The sequence below is a fragment of the Seriola aureovittata genome, chromosome 1 (assembly GCF_021018895.1).
Source record: "Seriola aureovittata isolate HTS-2021-v1 ecotype China chromosome 1, ASM2101889v1, whole genome shotgun sequence".
Classification (NCBI taxonomy): Eukaryota; Metazoa; Chordata; class Actinopteri; order Carangiformes; family Carangidae; genus Seriola; species Seriola aureovittata.
Window position 1 is genome coordinate 27600271 of NC_079364.1, and position 19975 is coordinate 27620245.

A 19975-nucleotide genomic window follows, 5' to 3' on the forward strand; every position below is an offset into this window, starting at 1 on the left:
ACCTTATTCTCTGAGATAGTTAAATGAGAAAAACAAGAGTTAAGTTAAAAATTTACAATAAAAGAATTGTGGCGTTTTTTTGGTCAAAGAACCACAACACTTCACTTTACAAGGTTGGATCAACTTCAATACAGTATTTTTTCTGACTTTTTTTTCTTTTTTCAACCTACAATGGCCCTAAAACAGCATGATATATTTTATATATGTTGTGTTGTCAGTTTTGCAGCCATGCTCAACTCCACATCCTTGTCACTGTCAAAGGTGTCATGATGCGAGTCACTGAATCTCATGCCATGACAGTATTAAACACACACTGCCAGTTTGCCCAGTGCTGCTGGAGACTATTGATTTTGGAAGGACCTCCAATTTCAACTCTATCCAGCTCCTCCAAGTTAAACTTTGTGTGTCCTGTGCAAACACACCTGACACCTCACACCCACCAATGTACAATAAACCAGCCACTTCATCAGATGTGCCTTATATTCTTACCTGTGCCTTAAGGAAAAACATACACTACTATACAAGCTTATTCTATTGCCATACTTGCTATTAATGTTTCTACAAAACGCATTAATTAAAAAATGGATGTAGTCTTTCTCTGAGTGCTACCGCCCAGGAAACTGAAATCTTTATCAGGCCATCTGAAGGCTATGGTTTATGTTTTAAGAACTTGTCTGTTTGTTTTTTTTTTAATACTGATGCAACTTTTCACATGAAGTTCCTGTACCTGTGAGCTGTCCTGTGAGATCTCCACAGTCGGAGGGTCTGGGCTGTAGACAGTCATCATCTCTGGCAGGGCCAGCTCCTCAGGCTCCATGCCCCTGACAGGTCTGTAGTTTGTCTCCGGAGAGCTCTTCTCCACCTCACACAGACTGCTGAATGATTCCTGGGAGGAAGCCCAGTCTGTGCAGTCTGTAGGCACGCTCAGTCTGTGTTCACTCCTCCCAGCTCCTCCATCAACCACTCCCACAGTCAGGCCACTCCCACCTCCTTCCTTGCATCTAGACGGCTTGACAAGCGGTGTGCAGGGGTTGCTGTAACAGGGAGTGTTATATTGTTGGAGATGCGTGCTGGGGGAGATCTGGGAGTACTCCTGCCTCATGTCTCTCATGTCAGGAACAGAGGAGCTCATCCGATTGTCCATCAAGTGTTCAAGCTGGGAAGCTGGCTTGCTTGAGCTTGTCTTGCCTCGCCGGAGGTGTGGCAGCATTTTCTGGCGGAGATGGCGCAGCACGCCCGGCTTCTTGGAGTCCATGATAGAAGGGAGTTTCAGTCTGTGTCTAAGATCTGGACATCACTGAGAGCTATAGTAAAGAACAGAGACAGAGGGTTACGGTCCATCAGTCTGTCTCACATGTTCACAACTAACTGGGAAATTGTCAGTCAGATTAAATTCTTCTGTCAAACACAAGAAACCAAGATGAATTCTTATGAAAATGTAATGAAGCTCAATTTGATCGTCATTAGCCCTGAAATAATTACAACTATTAAAGGATAACTGTATTAATGTGCATCAAAATTGTCTTAGTATTTGCTTTCATGCCAAAAGTTAGACGAGGTCTTCTCATGCATCTGTTAAATGTTACGCTATAGCCATCAGCCAGTTAGCTTAGCTTAGCATAGAGATAGGAAACAAGGGGAAACAGGAGGGCTGAATGATATGCATATTATTGTGAGTCACAATTTCAGCCGGAATTTTAATTTTTACATTTAATTTTCACTGAAAGAAATATAAAAATGATAATGATGTGATGTTTGTTGGGGCTTGTACCAAACAGGTACATTTAGATCTGAAGAATATGATTTATAACCCGGGGCAATCTGTAGCACCACAATGCTTAATTTATGGTATGTTGTGACACATTTTCCCTTATCAAAAAATTGCAAGTCCTGCAATTTGGATATTGCACTTGGCCATATTGCAATTTCGATACTATTTCAATTAATTGTTCAGCCCTAGTAAACAGCTAGCCAGGCTCTGTCCAAAGGTAACGCACCAGCACCTCTGTAGCTCCCACATTAACTAGTTAGATCTTGTTTTCTTAGGCCAGTGCAGCCTCATTATTTAGCAAAGTGTCATGAGAGTGATATCAATCTTCCAATCCAATAGAGCAAATCTACAAATACTCTTTTAAGTTATTCTAAGTCATATGCTCATAGCTCAATGTGTGACCACAATCAGCTCACTAATATTAACAGACAAACTGGGAGTAATAACTGTAGTAATGTAATTTAACCCAATTCATAATAGTTAGGATAATTAAAATTTTTACACACAGACTCCTATGCAGTTTTGAAAGACAGAACTTTTTCACAACAGCAAACAATGAGTCCACCACAACATTTGTATGTGTTGAACTGTAGATGCAATTCCCATCAGTTAAGTAAAACATGTAATGTCAGACAATTATGAAATGGTGTGATCTAATGACACTGCTAAATGTATTTTTTCTCATTTCACTTTTTTGGGGCTTTTAACTATATCCACTGGTCTTCTGAAGAGGGTCTTTGAAGAAGACCGTGAGAATAAGTATTAACAGTAAGGTCCAAAAGTTGTACAGTATGGTGAAGCCTGTATATCCCTAATATGATCTAATTTTTGGAGTGTAGCCGCTAGTGGTTTTAAAGCCCTTGTTAATGTGTGTGAATGTATGTGTTTGTGGGTGTGTGGGTGTGGGTGTGTATTTGGCTGAGTCATGTATCATTTATTCTCAGTTTACTCAATGCAAAGTTGCTCTCATTAGGTGAAACAAGATCTGTAATTCAAATGAAATGAACAGCTGGTAAACAAATCAGTCAGTACATACTATGACGCCTCATTTATACCTCAAGCTGTCATCTCTCTGAATGATATCTGTTAGACAGCAGCACCTGCCCAGAGCTGCTGCTGCTTCTGACAAAACCTGATTCTGTAAACCAACAACCCCATAAGCCTCTTAACAGCTTCATACTTCTTACTTCAATACTTCATACTATTGTTATTTGCTGCGGCCAGCGACCTGCCATGTTATCAAATGGTAAGGGGAAGTGGAGGAAAAGGCGGGGTGGTAACAGATGAAGGAACACGATAGGAATCAGTTTTTACAAAGCTGGCAAAGATGATGGCAGAAGTTAAGGAGTGAAACTGAGTGTAGTGTTTGAAAATTAGAGCACAAGCATTTAAAACCTAATCTCAGACGCTGACATATAAACAGCAACAGCTGAAATCATATTTCTATCAAAAGAGATACTAGTATCTAGTGTAGTCAGAGGTGAGCTGAAGTAGTTTTCCCAGGAATAAGTCAGTTTACAACCATTTATTTCTACATCTAGTTTGGTAAAAACGGGTAAACTAATGACTCTGATATCTGTAGCCTAGATTCAGAATTCTCTGGCCTGACCCAAATATAGGGATTAGATGGTGGATCACGGAAACAGTGACAGAGAGAGAGAGCAGCATGCAGAGGAAAAGGATGATGGCCACTAATAGGCCATACAGCGGCCTGACTGCAGATCTGTCAGGTATTTAACCGACAAGTGATGATGATGTTAATGTATTATTTTATCTTAAGTATACAATTTGGTCATGATCTACTAGTCTACTACAGACACACTGTGTTGACATGGTTAAAAAATTTTCAGAAATAAAATTAAAAGCCACTATGTGAAAAAAAAATCATGATGTGATTATATTAGATTTTATTTGTAGGACATGTAGAAAACTACATGTAACTGTTCTAAGCTGCGCTAATCAATGTTTTTATATTAATAATGGAATAAATGGTATGTGTATGTGTAAAACCCCAAAAATTATCACCTATATTTGTAATTCCACTTGGCACTATAGAGTGTTTTGGTGTTTTTTAGCTCGTTATTGTGTTTTTTAATGCATGGAACTTTATTGTTTTGATTCAGTTTTAACAGAATCATTTTCAGCAGCAGCTGTAAGAGAAGAAGCTCTAAAAACCAACTGTACACTACCTTTCCAGCACCAAACAGCAGACACACAAAGTTAGCAACTAGCTTGTGAACACAGTGGAGCATTTAGCAGAGGAAAAGTAGAAGATATTTCACTCAGGAGTTGGTGGAGGCCAAAACTAAAAGGAGTGAATTTTCGGCTTACAGACGTTAGATTGGCAGAAATACAAAAATGAATACAAATGAATGCTAATGTTGCTCTGCGTCTGCTAGGTGTGTAAATAAAAGCTACAGGTTTGCCTTATCGAATTTAAAAGGTGATGATATGTGAGAGTCGTGTTTACAGCTTAAGATTTTCATCACCTACGCTGGCTCTAAAACAGTTATTATCCATATCATTCTTTGTTTTGCCTTGTTGTTGAAAGGCCAGGCAATGCAGTGAAGCTGTTAAGGCTGTAGCACAAACCAGCCCAGTTCAAGGAGATGCTGACGCAATCTATCCTTCCTGCAGACAACCTTGGTCCAGAAACCATCTGACCAACCTCACTTGCATCACATATTTAGTCCTTTATCTTGTTTTAAGCAACTTTAGTGATGGTAAAAAAAAAAACATGATTTGTCTCATATATCACGATAAACAATTAGCCAATAGTGCACAGGTCAAAGGTCAGTGTTACACAAACATGACTCAGCATTTGATGATCATAAAGACGGACTGATAGTTAGAGAAAATTATATGAGCATGAAGGATAGACGAGAACAAAACACCATTTAATTTACTTGTAATATATAAAAATTCAATTCTGTAATAAAAAGTTATTCTATTAACAAAAAATTATGCAGCAAATATTTAGACTAAAATTAAGACGTGTGTCTAATTAGAATACACACAACCATTGAAAAACTGGTGATTCTACTGATAACAATATCAATGATAATAATAATGACAATACGTTCTAACAAATGTTGAACAAATATGTATATAGATATACGTTGGATTGTGTTGCCACAAATAAGTAGGCTATAATACCTGGGAACATGTGTACAGTTAATGTAAATACGTGTGTTTTATAACTGGCCAGTGAATGCTCTGTTCATGCAGGGTTTTTTTTTTTTTACTTTGCATGAAATTTACATAAGAAGAACCTTTGGAAATATGAATGAAGCCAAGTTGTGTTAGTGATAAGGACGAGGTGATCTGAGGTGCATAAGTCTGAAGTGTAGAGTTAACAGGTTTTTAGTCATGATAAGTAACTAGAAGGTGTTTAAACTTAATCTGAGCCTCTGTCCTTGTTATAACAGGGGCTGGACGGGATGACTCGTGTACCAGTGACTGTAAGAAAACTTTGCACATCTGCACATACTGCATTCCCACTCTCACTCCTAAATGAGGTCATCTCCATTTGAAAAAAACAAAGACAAATGCCTGATAGAATGCAAATAACAGATGAAAGCGTTTTAAAAATGATATTGGGTTAATCCGTTGTTAAACATGAAAGCACTTTTGCTGACTGGATCCTCCAAAATTTAGAGATGATGAGCGAGCAATGATTTATTGATTTATATAAATACCTACTGTATATATTATGTTCTCATTTTAATGGATGTGTTTTATAAGAAGTTGAGAGTTGCAGTGATAAAGGCTTTTTGAGGCCTCTTATGTTTTGTTTTTTATTTTCTGTGGGCTGTGTTGAGCAAGACTGTGGGCTGTCTTCTCAGAACAAGACAAGAAGCTATTTCCTGAAACAATTTCACATTGTGGTCCCTACTCTTTGATATGCTGCAAGACTACACACAAACAACAAATATATATACATATATAAAACTCATGCATGGATAAAAAAACCTGCAGTTCTGGTGGATTTAGAGCTTCCTGTTTTGTCAGTTTTATGGTTACAAGCTTTTGTATACAGTGTCAATATAAAACATGACCTTAAGCACATATGGGTTTAGTAAACATTGGAATTTCTAAGGGGAAAACCATTTTCAGTCTGTCATTAAAAATGGGATAATATTCTAACTTAGCAATAATAGCAGTTCTTCATGTATTGTATGCATGAAACACATGTAGTAATGCTGTGGATGGAGCTCCACTAACTGTAATGTTGTATTTTTTAGTGTATGTACATACATACACCTGTACGTACACGTGCTCTTTTATTCGGAATGTATACGGATGTAAACGGATGTTTGGTAATGACCAACAAGCATCCGTTTAAAAATGACACCAAACTTCACGGAGGAACTTCTGGTTACGTCCAGCACTGTACTGCTAGAAGACTTTGTGTGTGGCAATAACTCGAAAGCATTTTCATTTAAACAAGTTTTGTTTGTTTGATATCAATGCTGAATTGAGACTTACCGACAAGGAAACTTCCTTTATTTGTTGTACAAGAAATAAGATTGTAAATTAATGGTAAAAAAAAAAAAGTATGTAATTGCCACATATTTAAACAGAGTCTTACCTCGAGCTCAGCCTCCCTCCCTCCATGGGCAGCAGCAAAAAACAGAACAACCTCACAAGGTGACAAGACGTTAGAGTTCAAACTGAAGCCGTTGAGATTCCTCACCTGTCCGCCCTGAGAAATGTTTCCGGGAAGGAGGCTCACCTGACCCGCCCCGACTCAAAGACCCCCACAAGTAACTAAACTTGGTAGCTTTCTGATTCCCGCCAAGAAAAAGTAATAATGAGTGACCCTTTACCTTTTTTTCCGCTGCTAAGACCCTCCGACGAGTGATTCTCATTAACCTCACATTTTGGCCAGAAAAGACAACAGGTACACCTCAAAAACATCGACCGTACTGTGTGGCTCTGACCGGCTTCCTCCTCTCCGATTAGCATCCAGTGTCAAGCTACACACAACAACGGCTCTACTATACTAGGGTTTTCAAAATAAAAGCTTTTCCGCCGGGCGTGTGCAGTAAAAAAAGACTCCAAGAAAATGTGGGCATTAGATGGGCATATTAGCATTTAGGAACATGCCTAAAGGGCGTCTAAATATCTGTGAGTATAACGTGTATGTTTAAAGATGTTGACGCTTTTATGATGTGATGTAGTGATGTAGCCTTAACACCCCTTTCAGAAGTCAGCCGTTTAACAAACACAATTATGATAATGTTATGGTAATCCACTGTTTATGTAATCCCAGTTTGTTCAACTCTACCAACTCTAGAATATGTTAAATATAAGTTTAAGGGTGGTTAACTTAAATATTTCAAAATATAAAATGACATGTCCGGTAAGCAGTCACTCCATCTAACATGACTGGGATGGGAGAATAACATTGCAATGTGTTGGCTGGGGGCATCATTTCCATAAATGGCACAGCAAATATGAACTCCAGTGTTTTGAGTCATTTTGTTCTTTTCCCTTCTTCAAAGTGCCTAAAAAACATATTCAGATTCTTGTTTTCCCACCTGCTTCCCTTTGACGTAGGTGGGAAAAACTGGCTATCTGGTTATCTAATTGTGCAAATCAATTCTAAATAGGTCCGTGTAAACCAGAGTCGCAAGTTTATTAATCCTACTGATATGTTTACCATAAAGCTACAGCTTCTTTTTGTTTGTTAGTCCTATTTCTAGAACAGTCTTTTGTGGCTCACATAAACCTAATCCTTTTCTCAAACAGATGTTTGCTCTCATCATTCCCATTAACCTTGGTACATTTAATCCATCCACCCTCCAATTCTCCACCTCAGTGTACTGAGTGAGTGAGGTCTTGGTCTATGTGCTTTTCTCTCCATCTGAACAAATATAATTCTGTTGCTCCTCTCTTTCCTACAAGCACAAATTCTTTTCATAAAGTTAATGTGTTCTATTTATTACATCTTAATTATACTGACATTTCATATATGTTTTATCCTATTGAGGCCATCTGGTCTTCTCTTAATTTGACTAAATAAGACTAATGTAGTTAATCAACAAATGAATCCTAATAATAATGATTTTACCATTAAGGTATCTGTTTAAATCACCAATCAAAATTCCAAATTTAGAGCTGACACAACCTGGTAAACAATATAGGACTTTTTATTTTATCAATTGTGCTGCTTTAAAAAGAGTAATTAACATGACGTTTTTTCTCCTATGCTCACACGTAACCTCTACACATTGTCAACTTTTCACACGATAGATCAGCGTTTACACGGCAGTTAAAGACAGTGCTTATGCCACCAACCAGAGTTGTTACACACAACACCTTTTGCATCAAACAGCTTCTGTTCTGAATCCCCAACTTCAGTAATTCTGTTCTTGTTCCAGTTCTCCACCACCTAACGCACACACGGTATAAGCCAAGTCTGCTGTATGCCGTCAATATCTGACTTACACAGTACATCCTCATTGAACCACTATAGTTCCTGTCTGTGTGATTCCAATCCAGCAGATACCGATGCTCTTTGTCAATGACCTTCAGTGTGTTCAGTCAAACTGAGAGTTTTCTTCTGCATTATCTCTTTTCTTTTCTTTCATCTTTTCTGGTCTAATTCATGCATTCTCATGACCCAATCACCACCACTTCCTTTACAGTTGTGATTTTCACTGTAACCACATTTTCCATTTAAGGTCACCTCCACATCTGGCACATGCAGATATCAGATGCCCCTATTTAAAGGCCCGTATTATTAAAATGCAGCAATGCTTTTGGAGTAATCTGATCATGCTCTCCTATTGTTATTGTTTATGACAACTAACCCAAAATATGTTTTTTTTCCTCCTGTGAAAAGTAATCCAGGTATGTGTTACAAAACTTTCTACTCTCTCTCATGATTGATTTGCTTCCCATCCATCACACTATTGTTCAGTGGAACCACTGTGGTTACTCTTGCAGCTTTTGCACCCTTCACCACATGTGCTACTTTGTACTTACCCTTGTGTTCCTTTTTTTCAGTAATCATTTGCTACTCAGTCACACAAATCTTCAGTATATACCCATCTTCAAAATATACGGTATACAATTGACATTGCAAGATGAGTAAGAATTTAAACATCTTAAGTCCCTAAAACGTTTGTCATTACTCTAATTTATTAAATCTGTCCCTGAGAACTCAAAAATGTATTCAATTAATTGTCCCATTGTCATACCAATGTTGTGTGCATTTAGATATTTCAGTTAACCACCTTTATCTGTGCTTAGTTAAGACTTATATGTACATTAACCTTTGTTTTATAAAAAAAAATGCATTTAATAGAAGAAGAATTACATCATAACCCTGTCATTATTAGTCCAGCATGAATTTCTGCTCAAATTTCATTGTCTGATTCTTTAAGTTTAATTTCGACATTGTGCGTTTAAATACACATGAGGGGAAGTCACCTCATGCACACATGAGTGATGGTCACTTCAACACCCTATTGTGAAGATGTTAGGGGTTTATTTTTCTGTGGTTAATGTGACACATACGTTTCTTTCTGCAATTAATCAAACAGAATAAATCTCATCTCATATGATCTGATGTACTCTGGCCTTATCAGTCTGACTTTTTCCTTGTTTCTTCATCATCCTGGTCTAGGTTTACAGTGGGCCTCTATTGTAAAATAAGTTTCTGAGGAGCTTGATTTCTTGAACTAATTTTCTAGAGTGCATTTACCTTTCACTATATTTTGAAGATGTGGTTTCAAGAGAGTGCAGCATGGCAAACTTCACAAAACAAATTTATCCAACAGACACTTGAGAGAGGAAAAGACAATGCCTTGCAAATATGGCAATCATCCACTAAAATATACTTTTGTAAAATCTGGTGGAGGTGTTTTTCACCCAGACAGATACAACAGTCCGAATAACAATAACAATACAGTATATAATTACACCAAAAAAGTGATATATATTAAAGACACTATATACAAATCAATAAAGATAGTACATACAGAACAAGTGTTCATGGCTTTCAGTTTTAAATCTGAATGAAATATTGTCTTATTCTGTGCACAATATAAAAACACTCACAAACAACATAAAAAACAGCATACTGCTTTGGCTGATATAAATAACTGTTTTTGTAAAGAGGATTTACGGGGTTGATGGTGTGGAGGGAGTATTGCCTTCATGCTGGACTCAATGTTTCAAACCCTGAGAAGATCAGAAATGAATTGGGTGACACCCAGTGGGAGACATCCATATAAGCACTTCCCTGCTTTACCACCCAGATCATAAACAACGCTGAACTTACTTTCTTCCATTCTTCTGTGTACAGTACCGTGTCCCACTGGATAAGAAAATGACAGACTGTACTGCAATTGGACCCACGTTTTCAGTCTGTGATGCTTAAAATAATATATATTTCAAAAGCACTGCATCTTATGTTTATGTTTATGTTTATGTAAGTACCACTGAAGATCTCTGAAAGCTGATGAGATGTTTCTGACAGATTCACAATTTCCAGATGGATGTTGTTTAATTCTTCTCAAAAATCTGACCAACAAGAAAAAAAACAAAACAAAAAACAGAGATAACTTAATGAAAAATAACAGAACACATCTATAAAATCCACATTTCATTTGCATAACAGTGTCCTTCCTGTGTTTGCCCTGGAGTTGTGTTGTCATGTGACTGCAGGGTCTATGTCACCCAGCTGTCCATTCGCATTCGTTTGACCGTTGGACTCTCCCTGCCCTCTGACCGAATCATGGGGAGCGAGTGGAAGTCCAGCCGCTGCTGCTCCTCCCGGTCACTGCCGCCCTCGTGGGAGCTGCAGGAGGAGCTGACACTGTCTGCGGGAGACCTCCCCATCTCTGCTCGGGTGGATGAGGAGTTGGAGGAGTGAAGATGAGGAAGGGCGTGAGTCTGGGTCATGTACCCGGACTGGCTGAGGTGGTCACGGGGTGGGGAGATTGGCTCGGCTTTGATGTTGATGTTGTGGTTGGTGTTGATGGAGAGATTGGAGCTTCCTGGCCTATGGGCAGAGGAAAGAGGAAGAGGATTGTTTAAGGCTGTGACTGTGGGGTGAAGACACCACCTAGTGGGGAAACTAACAGGTCTGCAGACAGAGAAGACAGCTGGTTGACTTTTACTGAAACTTACTCTGTGGAAGTACATTTACTCAAATACTGTATTCTAATACACATTTGAGATACTTTTATTTTACATGAGTATTACATCATATACATATAAAGCATACGATGACCTTATAAAATATCATGACTTTTAATAGATTAAACAGTGCAGTGCATAAATCAGTTATGAATTAGCTCCATTTCGACCAGTTACAACATTAAAATGTTACTTGCACATTGATGCATCAACAAAATAATCAAATTATGTCATTTATAATAGTAAAACACTATTTACACATTTACACATTTACCTTCCATACTTTTAAGTGCTTTTTGCTAATATTACACACTTTTATTTTAAGTAACATTTCTAATGCAGGAGATTAAAGTGGCAGAAAGTAGAGACAACACAATCGTCCTCTTACAAATGAAAAGCTGAACTCACAGTTGCTATGAGATGGGTTTAACAAAAATTGCTGATTTTACAGCTCTATTTGTTCTACTGTTTCACTGTCTTTTTGCATTTACCATTGTCCCATAACTGTCAGTTGTGGCCATAGTGGCTGCTCAGCAAAAGTTATAGTCACTTTGACTTCTAAAGGCCTCTTATTTCTACAGTGTCATATTGCTACTTTAATTTAAGTAAAGGATCTGAGTACTTCCGACACCACTGAACTTGTCAGATTGAAGTTTCCATCAGTAGTCAATCAGATATTAGTCCTTCAATATGTTCAGTTTATTACTTAAATCATTAGCCTTTCTCCTCAATAAGACACCTGTCAGACTCCCTGAGGCTTCTGTCTACTTGTTTTGTATGTCTTGTTTTAACTTAGTGTAAATAAACCAAGTCAACCAATGAAATGATGTCAACTAACAGTGAGGCAGTAAAAAGTCAACTGTGTCAGGTACCTACCCCAGTGGGCCCAGCTGGTGTTGCTGCCATGCTGCCATGGAGCCCAGAGACGGGCCTGCAGGGGAGCTGAAGCCCGACAGCTCTGCACTGTTCAGGGAGTAATCTGAGAGAGAGAGAGAGAGAGAGAGAGAGAGAGAGGGGTGACATGTAACACTGTGGCACACAAAAACGTTCAACTTAAGTATCAGTCTAACAAGCTAACAGGGAACTTTGCTCACATTCCTATAATAAGAAGCTGCTGTGCCACCAAACTATTTCACTTTCACCAACTTTTGGTGGAAAGTGTAACATGATGGCTCACATGATGACACACATGAGAAGTTTGTTGTATCTAAAGATACTTTAAAGATACTTTTTATCTTTTTAAAAAAGTGTATCTATACATTTTTTATACTAATTATAAAATACAGATATAATGTTCCAAAAAAATGTCCAAAGCAGCTGCCTTTTCCTATGTAGTAATATGAGTAAAATGGCAGATAATATTCATCGATGATGAATTAATGATCTACACACTTTTGCATCAAATGAAGTAAGAAAAAATAAAGAATCACAGCTTTTTTAACCATATTGTGTCATCTCTGGGTCCTCAGGACTGCACTAATGACAGCAACACAGTACAAAGAGAATTAACGGTCAGGCACCATTGTTGTAAGCAGAGCTGATGCCGGAGTAGACCAGACTTTGGTGAGGCAGACTGGGTGTGGTGATGGAGACCACTGGGGTGGACAGAGGCTGGCTGGACTGACAGCTGCTCAGTCTCTGGTTGCTCTGGAAACAGAAAATAAAAACAGGATTGTCCTCTATGATTATTCATTAAACTTCAATGACTCCTATAATGTCTCTGTGTATTGCTTTTCTGATATACTGTGCAGTGCATTACCTAAAGCTGAAGTTGGATAGTGATACCCCACTTCAACCACTTGATGTCAGTATATATTCATTTTCTCACCGAGACTTCTTACAGCAAGTGGCATATGTTTTCCTTACAAGGAAAAAAAATTAAACTTCAAATAGTCTTTCCTACATTTCCCAGAATGCCTCCATCTTCCAGAGAGTGGGCATGAACTTAGTGAGGTTCAGCATCTTGCTCAGGAAAACTCTGGACAGATCAGAAGGATGAGGAAAGATGGGTCTGCCATGGATACACCAACCTGTCAGTGACTTATGTTAATTTCCAAAACCCTATAAATCCTTTTATAAGACAAATACCTGATCGTCAGCTCTAGCACTAGCTTTAAAACAGTTCTTGAAATTAAAATACTTTTGTCCAAATTATATGGTTCAAATTTGTGCTATTTTGCAAGATTAGGTGTTATGCATTTTAATTAGAAACAGTCTCATTAAGGAATCATTATTAGGCCTACTGCTACAAGCTAAGTGTTCATTTTCTTGATTGAACGTTTTATCAACAAACCACTCAATTCTTAATCAGTCGCTGACTCAAACTGAGCCAGAAACCGAGGTGGTTTGAGGCTCTTTCTGGTGGTTCTTCAACTGGACACGCTCTAACAATAAGTATAAGATTTGTGTTGCTGCTCTGTGGGCTGTTGGCGTTCCAGCCTGATAATGTCAGTGATGACATCACCCCGAGTGAGGTCATTCACTGCTAAACACACACATGCATGCACACATACGGTGGGTTAACCAACCTGTACATGTCTAAAACTAACATATTAACAGAGTTAACCCCGTGTGATTCCCTGGAGCACTGCACCGTGTTCCCCTGCCCCTGTGCTCTCTGTGTGGTAACCCTGTCACCATGCACTAGAGAATTGAAGTCCAAGCCAACATGGCACTGCTGCTAAACACTGACAACAATGAAGATTGTGAACAAAGTCTGACCTGCTCAGCTCTTTATAATAATGGATTTAAAGAAACTCAATGAAGATATTTATATTATATTTTGTAATCCAAAAGAGTTGTTCTTGCCAGTTTTTGCAAAATACACACACACAATGCACAGAACATATTTTACACACTTACATGCCTATATTGGCATTTTGGAGGAAGTGAAAGGCAGTTTCAAACTGATCAAAGCAAGGAGCAGCTGTCTGACCACAACATAACATCTTTCACTGCAGCGAATGAAAAGCAGAAACAAATACATGTCATGATCTGAGCAGCTACCCTCCGCCTCTGCTGGTTTCAACATGATGGCGACAGTAGCAGAATGTTTCAACTGCATGCTGGTGTCAACCCATAAACGCTGACATTTAACACACTCTCATACAACTGAAAAAGACAATGCTAACTGCTAACTGCACCAATAATCATCCCAGAAAGAACAGTTATGAGAAACGATGATGACTAACAAAAATGTAATTAAATCTGGATTCATTTCTACAAATGCAGTGTTGACTACCACTACCAGATGTAAGGCTGTTAATTCATAATTTCTCCACCTGCAATTTTTGTATATATAATGACTATCCCTAAATAAGTTTTAATCAAAATTTCCAATTTGTCGTCCACGTCTGTAAATTCTCACAAAAGTCACAAATCCTCTTCCTAAATCACAAAGAACTGTTACATAATTTATGTTTACATCTGGGTAAAGATGTTTTGGATGTATACTATTCAAGTACTGTATCTACAAAATGGCCATACTTTTACATTAATATTCATAACAATAGAAATCACAAACACCTGTCCTTTCACTGATGGATCACTGCTAAATGTAAAAATCCCCTTGATCCTGCAGCCAGCAGAGTAACAGAGCCGCCAGGTCACCATAAAAAAGAAAAAAAATTCTCCGTTTCCATTGTTTGTTAATCGTTACATCATGTTTGAGCATAGTGTGGGAGGGAAGGGCAAGAGTAAGGGAGTTAAGGGCAAATCAATAACTTCAATAAGCCAGCACAGCTGCTGAATGTACAATCTGAAGGAAGAGAAGATCTGAAGACTCCTTCTACACTTTTCAGAGGCAGAGAGTCAGTTCACCAAACCATGAACTCTGTTAGATTTTAATGCATTTAATCACCAGAAATTCTGGTGCTGTGTACTCTCTTTCTGAGGGCTTATTTGTGCCTCAATTTGAGATGCAAGCAGAATGTAACAACATATTATTTCTGCATTTGCGTACCATTGGTCTTGAGTTTAAATCTGACCTGATCTTCCACAGAGAATATGCACTCCCTTTCCATCGTAGTGGATGAGCTGGCAGCCTACTTGAAATATCATCAGTCTTGTTGTGTGCAGCTTGTTTTCTTACAAAACTAATTTTGCTGTAGAGGACAGGAAATTTCTGTATCACTGAAATGCATCCTTTTACTTTATGAGGTACTTTATGATAGAGGCAAAGATCACTGGAGGTGTGAACAAGCAGTGGTGTCGCCACGTACTGTATGTAAAAGAAAAACTACACACAACTAACAAGTACAGGCTACAGAGATGGTACCTAGAGTCCGCCATGATTTAAAACATGTTACTCAAGACACTCTTGTGATTATCATTGGTGACCTTGACTTTCCTGCTTTGGCTTCACAATCCACCCAAATTTTTTTTTAAAGGCCACAGCCAAGGTTATGAAATAGAAGTTCTCTTCTGTCCTAATGTTTAGGAGAGTTATCAGTCCACTGTCTTGAACAGTAAGCTGCTATTTAGGGCTTTTATCAGACAGTCATTATGTAGATTTCTATGATTTAAAATACTTTTTTGTGTAAGTAGTTGTGTTTGTGTAATAGTAGTAGTATAGTGTATAAGTGTTTACCTAATGGCAACACATAAATGCCGAAATTCAAGAGACAAAAATGAAGCAAAAACGCCTATTTAGTAGGGATAGAATCATACGTGGAGAGAAGATAATAGTTTCTGACCAATAGTGAGACCAATAGACCAATACCAATTAAAGAGGAGACTGCAGGCCTAAAATTTAAGCCTTAAAGGAGCTATTTGTTCATTTTGCTATCGCTACATAGCCAGTGTTAACATATACAGCTGTTTACTATCCAGTTTTGCCAAGAGCTTCACCCATCATTGTGTTTACAGGACAAAGAGGTTATAATACGCAACTGGGCAGTGCTATTTCTTCAGGGTAGACTGGATGCTACAGTGACTCGGTATCGGAAAGTGATGAGACAATCTGACCAGGCTGGAGCTAGCTGGTTAGCATGCTAACTTCAGTATAAGAAAAGAAGTAGAAGTGATAGAAATAGAAGCAAAACTAGGGGGTTGCTTTCTACCACAGGAGACAGCTCTCGGCAAGTAAAGGAATGAAGTTTAATGGTGAACTTGCAACGTTTCTTCTAGATTGTAAACAGCTGTTAATGCTAACATTGGCCATGCAGCAATAGCAAAACTTACAAATAGCTTATTTAAGGATGCACAGTGCATTAAGAAACATTGAACATAAACAAATCTATGTTACTTCACGATGAAAACTGGAAAACTGGAGAAATACTATGGATCATAAAGAAGATTACTGATTACGGTACTTTGCAGATTGTATTTCAACCCAGAACAGAGAAATCATTGCCTCTTTAAAAGAACAATGATTTCACTTGCAACCCCAGCAACCATCTGGTCCAGATGGTGTCAAACCAATTGTTCTGAAAAGTTGCTGACTAACTCTGTGATCATGTGCATCATCTATTTACCTTGTTCTTGTCTGTGTCCAAGATCCCTCAGGATTGGAGCACATCGTGTACTGTTCTGGTTCCTAATAAAACTCAGACTCAGGCACTGAAAGCCTTTAGGCCTGTGTTTGTCCATGAGCAGCTGAGAAGTGCAACACTTAATCCAATCTGCTTAAAAGCTGTGAACATGACATCTTGTTTTGACGATTTTCTCTGCTCATTGGAGGCAACAAATCAATTCATGCAGCTTTAAGTATCAGGTTAAAAAATCATATTCCTCTTTATTAATAACATTTGAGATAATAAATATACAAAGCAAACACAAACTTACCAGTGTTTGCATCATTCCTTTGGACTGGGGGATGACCACTCGGAGGTCAGTCTTGCGGCTGGTCGGGATCAGGCTGTTCCCAGACAGTGGAAGAGGAGGAGGAGGAGATTTGGATGGTATGATCTTCCCCAAACTGCTTCCACCAGGTGAACCCACAAAACCATTTACTGAACAGAGAAATAGAAAAACACATGGACATTTTAGGACTGAAGGTAAGGAAATCCCAGAAGAACTGACTGACAGCTTGACCTTCTGATTGATAGAGAATATGAGCTAATCTAAATTGTCGAGGAGTCACAGTGAATGTTTGGTCTGTAACTCCGTGCAAGGGATATTTTTGCAGAGCCTCTTGAAATCTTTTCTTTTAGTGAAAAGTACAGTGTGTCTAGCCCAAGTTTAGAAATATTTGAAGATTTAGAAAGTGTTTTAAAAACAAAATTGTCCACCACCAAGCCCTGAGTGGAGAATGAAGAAAGCGCAGCTATATATTATACAAAAGATAACAATGAATAATTGATCTTTCTTGCTCTTGACATTACATAATAGCAGCCCTCATATGAGCCATGCTGTTTTGGGACAGAGATGACAGCGAGGATAGTCTGTAAGGAGGACAGACAGCAGTGAAGGCTGAAGACCCAACATCAAAGACAAAAACAGCTGATGAACCAGCAGAAATGACACTGAGGTGCATCCAGATTTTTGGAATAACACAGATGCCTCCACTGGCCTTTAGGCCAAAACTGCTATTGGATAATTTCTCACCAAAAATCACTCTTACAGCAGTAAATTTGACAAAAATAATTTACTTTAGGTAAAATGATATTATCATTATTAATAGTAATAGATGCTCTGGTTCTTCATATGTAGCGGGTATACATTTAAAGGCTTATAAATGTTTTGGTACAATATTCTCTGCTCAGTGATCTCAGAAAATCCCACCACTAGATGTCTTTAAAGCTCACTGCACAATTTTAATAAAACAGTACAATATGAAATATAATACTATGACAATGAGAATGTGAAACATTTATGTACTCGTAGTCAGGCACAGTACTTGGTTGTACATGGTTATGAAAAAGCAGATTTCCCCACAGTAACTGGGCTGAGTCGTTGGACACTGAACATAACTGCAGACTGGCAGCCACAGAACAGGGAGGGAAAGAGAGAGAGGTTATAGCAGGTAAAGCCCTATCAGGGAGGTTGCTGGGTACAGCATGTGTGTAGTCCAGAGAATTGGGGCATTTTGGAGTTTGTAGTGAAATGGTATGATGTATGTAGGCTGACAGGATGTTTAAGAGACTGTCAGTCTACATCCTGTCTTTCTATATCAGCCTGAGGAGAGGAGAGAAGAGGAGAGGATTTTCCCCCTTTGAGAAGCCTTGATTCTCCACCCAGTCCACCCAGCAGATGTGACTGGTGATTACTGAAGTCAGCTCAGACTCTACCTGGTGGTAAAATACTCCTTCTCCTCCTCCTCCTACTCATCACAGTTCAGATCAAAACAGTGATCTGTGTGTCAGTGTGCATGTCCTTTATATGTCGGAGTTTGTTTGTAAGACCCCTGTAAGATACTTTACGTACCAGCTGGTCCAGATCCATTCTGCAGAGCCAGATCAGAATTGCCCTGCAGGCCACCTGAAGATAAACACACACACACACACACATTGCATACATATCAGTTATACTTGATTTCTTTTTCTACCAGTTTGTGTCCTGTAACCACTGATATGTAACTAATATTTTGGCTTTAATGGTCGACTGAATCATGTGCTTGCCCTTCTCTGTCCCTATTTCCAGATCATTATCTATTTTGTCTGGTACATGTTTTCCCATAAAGTAAATACAGACACACTGCCCTTTTGTCAAACATGTTGTCACTCACAACATTCACAGGGAAAACACGAATGCACGCTGAATGCAGCTATCAGGACAGAATGAGTTTAGTCATCAAAGAGCAATGCAAATATGTTGTTACATGTCTTACCCTGGAATATTACAGTAAACACAGCCACATGCACACACCTGTATTTCCAGTGCTGGGAGGTCTTTGTGGAGAGTTTCTGTGGAGGTGTGTGTGATGTGACGAGAGGATCCCGCTGTCAGCCAGAGCTGCTGTGGCTGCAGCTAAAGCCTGGGAAGTCACACCTCCTCCTCCTCCTGCACCGGGGCTGTACGGCATGCTGCCTGGTGCCACATGCATGAAGTTCTGCTGTGGAAGGCCTGTGGACTAGAGAGACAGCGGCAGAGAGAGGCATGTTGAGTAATATTTGACTTGCTAATCAATGAAATGCTTGTTTTTCATCTGTTGTTTTATCTACATCCTACTTTATGTGTTTGTTTGAGTGGGTACATCACCATTCAGAGTGGTTACACAGGGGTCAAACACATGATTAATGACTGAATGATATGAATATGGCCTTTTGCCCCACATAATGTTTAAACTAAAAAGATGGAAGAAAACTTCCATCATATCTAAAATAAAGTATCAGAGCCTGTGGGTAATATGCAAAAAAGAAAGTTAAACAGATATAAGATTGGAAAGTTCAAGTCCCTGCAGACAAAATGTGGATGGGTAAAGCCAACAGGTTAAAGTCCTTAAGGCATTAATAAACAAGGCTGTGTTCTGTGTAAGTTTTAAGTTGTGAAAAGTGAGAGCAAACGAAAACTGAGAACAAGAAACTTAAAATGCAGCTTACGATTTTATGACTCTTCATCATGTTGTCAAATTCCTCATTGATTTTCTTGTATTTCTCCTCAGTATTGGGGGTGAGGACGTAGGAGGCCTCACCATCAGGGCTGTCACAGCCTCGGTGCTCCTTCTTGTTCAGAGCCTGTGGGTGAAATAAGCACACGTGAGGAACGCAGGTTTAGAGAAAAAATGATTAAAACGAAAGAGAAAGTACAAACACATCCACAAGTCTTTGGTACAGCTTGCAGTGTCCTGTAGTTGAGATTCATAATAAAGTCACAGAGAGCGGAAGGAAGTTAACTTATGTTCTACAGTAGAGAACTTCATAAATCATAATAAACCAGCTTGTTTACAATGATTTACAAATGTATTTGAATTTTTAAATTAATTCTGTCTAAGTAAAGTCTATTTTCACAAAGAAATTTGTTACAGATGCAAAAGAGTCCAGATGACACAAAACTGTTTGAACATGTAACATAGCAATAATTCATTATTTCTCTATAATAACATTTGTCCCTGTCACAAGCTGAGGTATTGCAGACAGGATGTGTATGGTTCTGGCTGGTCCCCATTCAATA

General features: G+C 38.6%; 2 protein-coding genes across 5 annotated transcripts in view; both read right to left on the reverse strand.

Moving 5' to 3' along the window:
* Positions 1-6732, reverse strand: part of mctp2b (multiple C2 domains, transmembrane 2b) — a 35449-nt gene extending 28717 nt beyond the window's left edge. For 2 of the 3 annotated variants that reach the window (XM_056379213.1, XM_056379197.1), the window contains exons 1-2: positions 6601-6732; positions 728-1304 (exon numbers count right to left, since the gene is read on the reverse strand). In XM_056379213.1, the coding sequence (XP_056235188.1) occupies positions 728-1255 (528 nt within the window). In that variant the 5' untranslated portion in view covers positions 1256-1304; positions 6601-6732. The other variant, XM_056379205.1, reaches the window with a different exon arrangement.
* Positions 6733-7908: 1176 nt separating this feature from the next.
* LOC130174027 (myocyte-specific enhancer factor 2A-like) overlaps positions 7909-19975 on the reverse strand; it is a 45517-nt gene continuing 33450 nt past the window's right edge. For both annotated transcript variants that reach the window (XM_056383626.1, XM_056383634.1), the window contains exons 4-10: positions 19405-19539; positions 18731-18935; positions 18290-18343; positions 16709-16875; positions 12445-12571; positions 11801-11903; positions 7909-10787 (exon numbers count right to left, since the gene is read on the reverse strand). In XM_056383626.1, coding sequence (XP_056239601.1) covers positions 10454-10787; positions 11801-11903; positions 12445-12571; positions 16709-16875; positions 18290-18343; positions 18731-18935; positions 19405-19539 — 1125 coding nt within the window. In that variant the 3' untranslated portion in view covers positions 7909-10453. The remainder of the gene's footprint in view (positions 10788-11800; positions 11904-12444; positions 12572-16708; positions 16876-18289; positions 18344-18730; positions 18936-19404; positions 19540-19975) is intronic.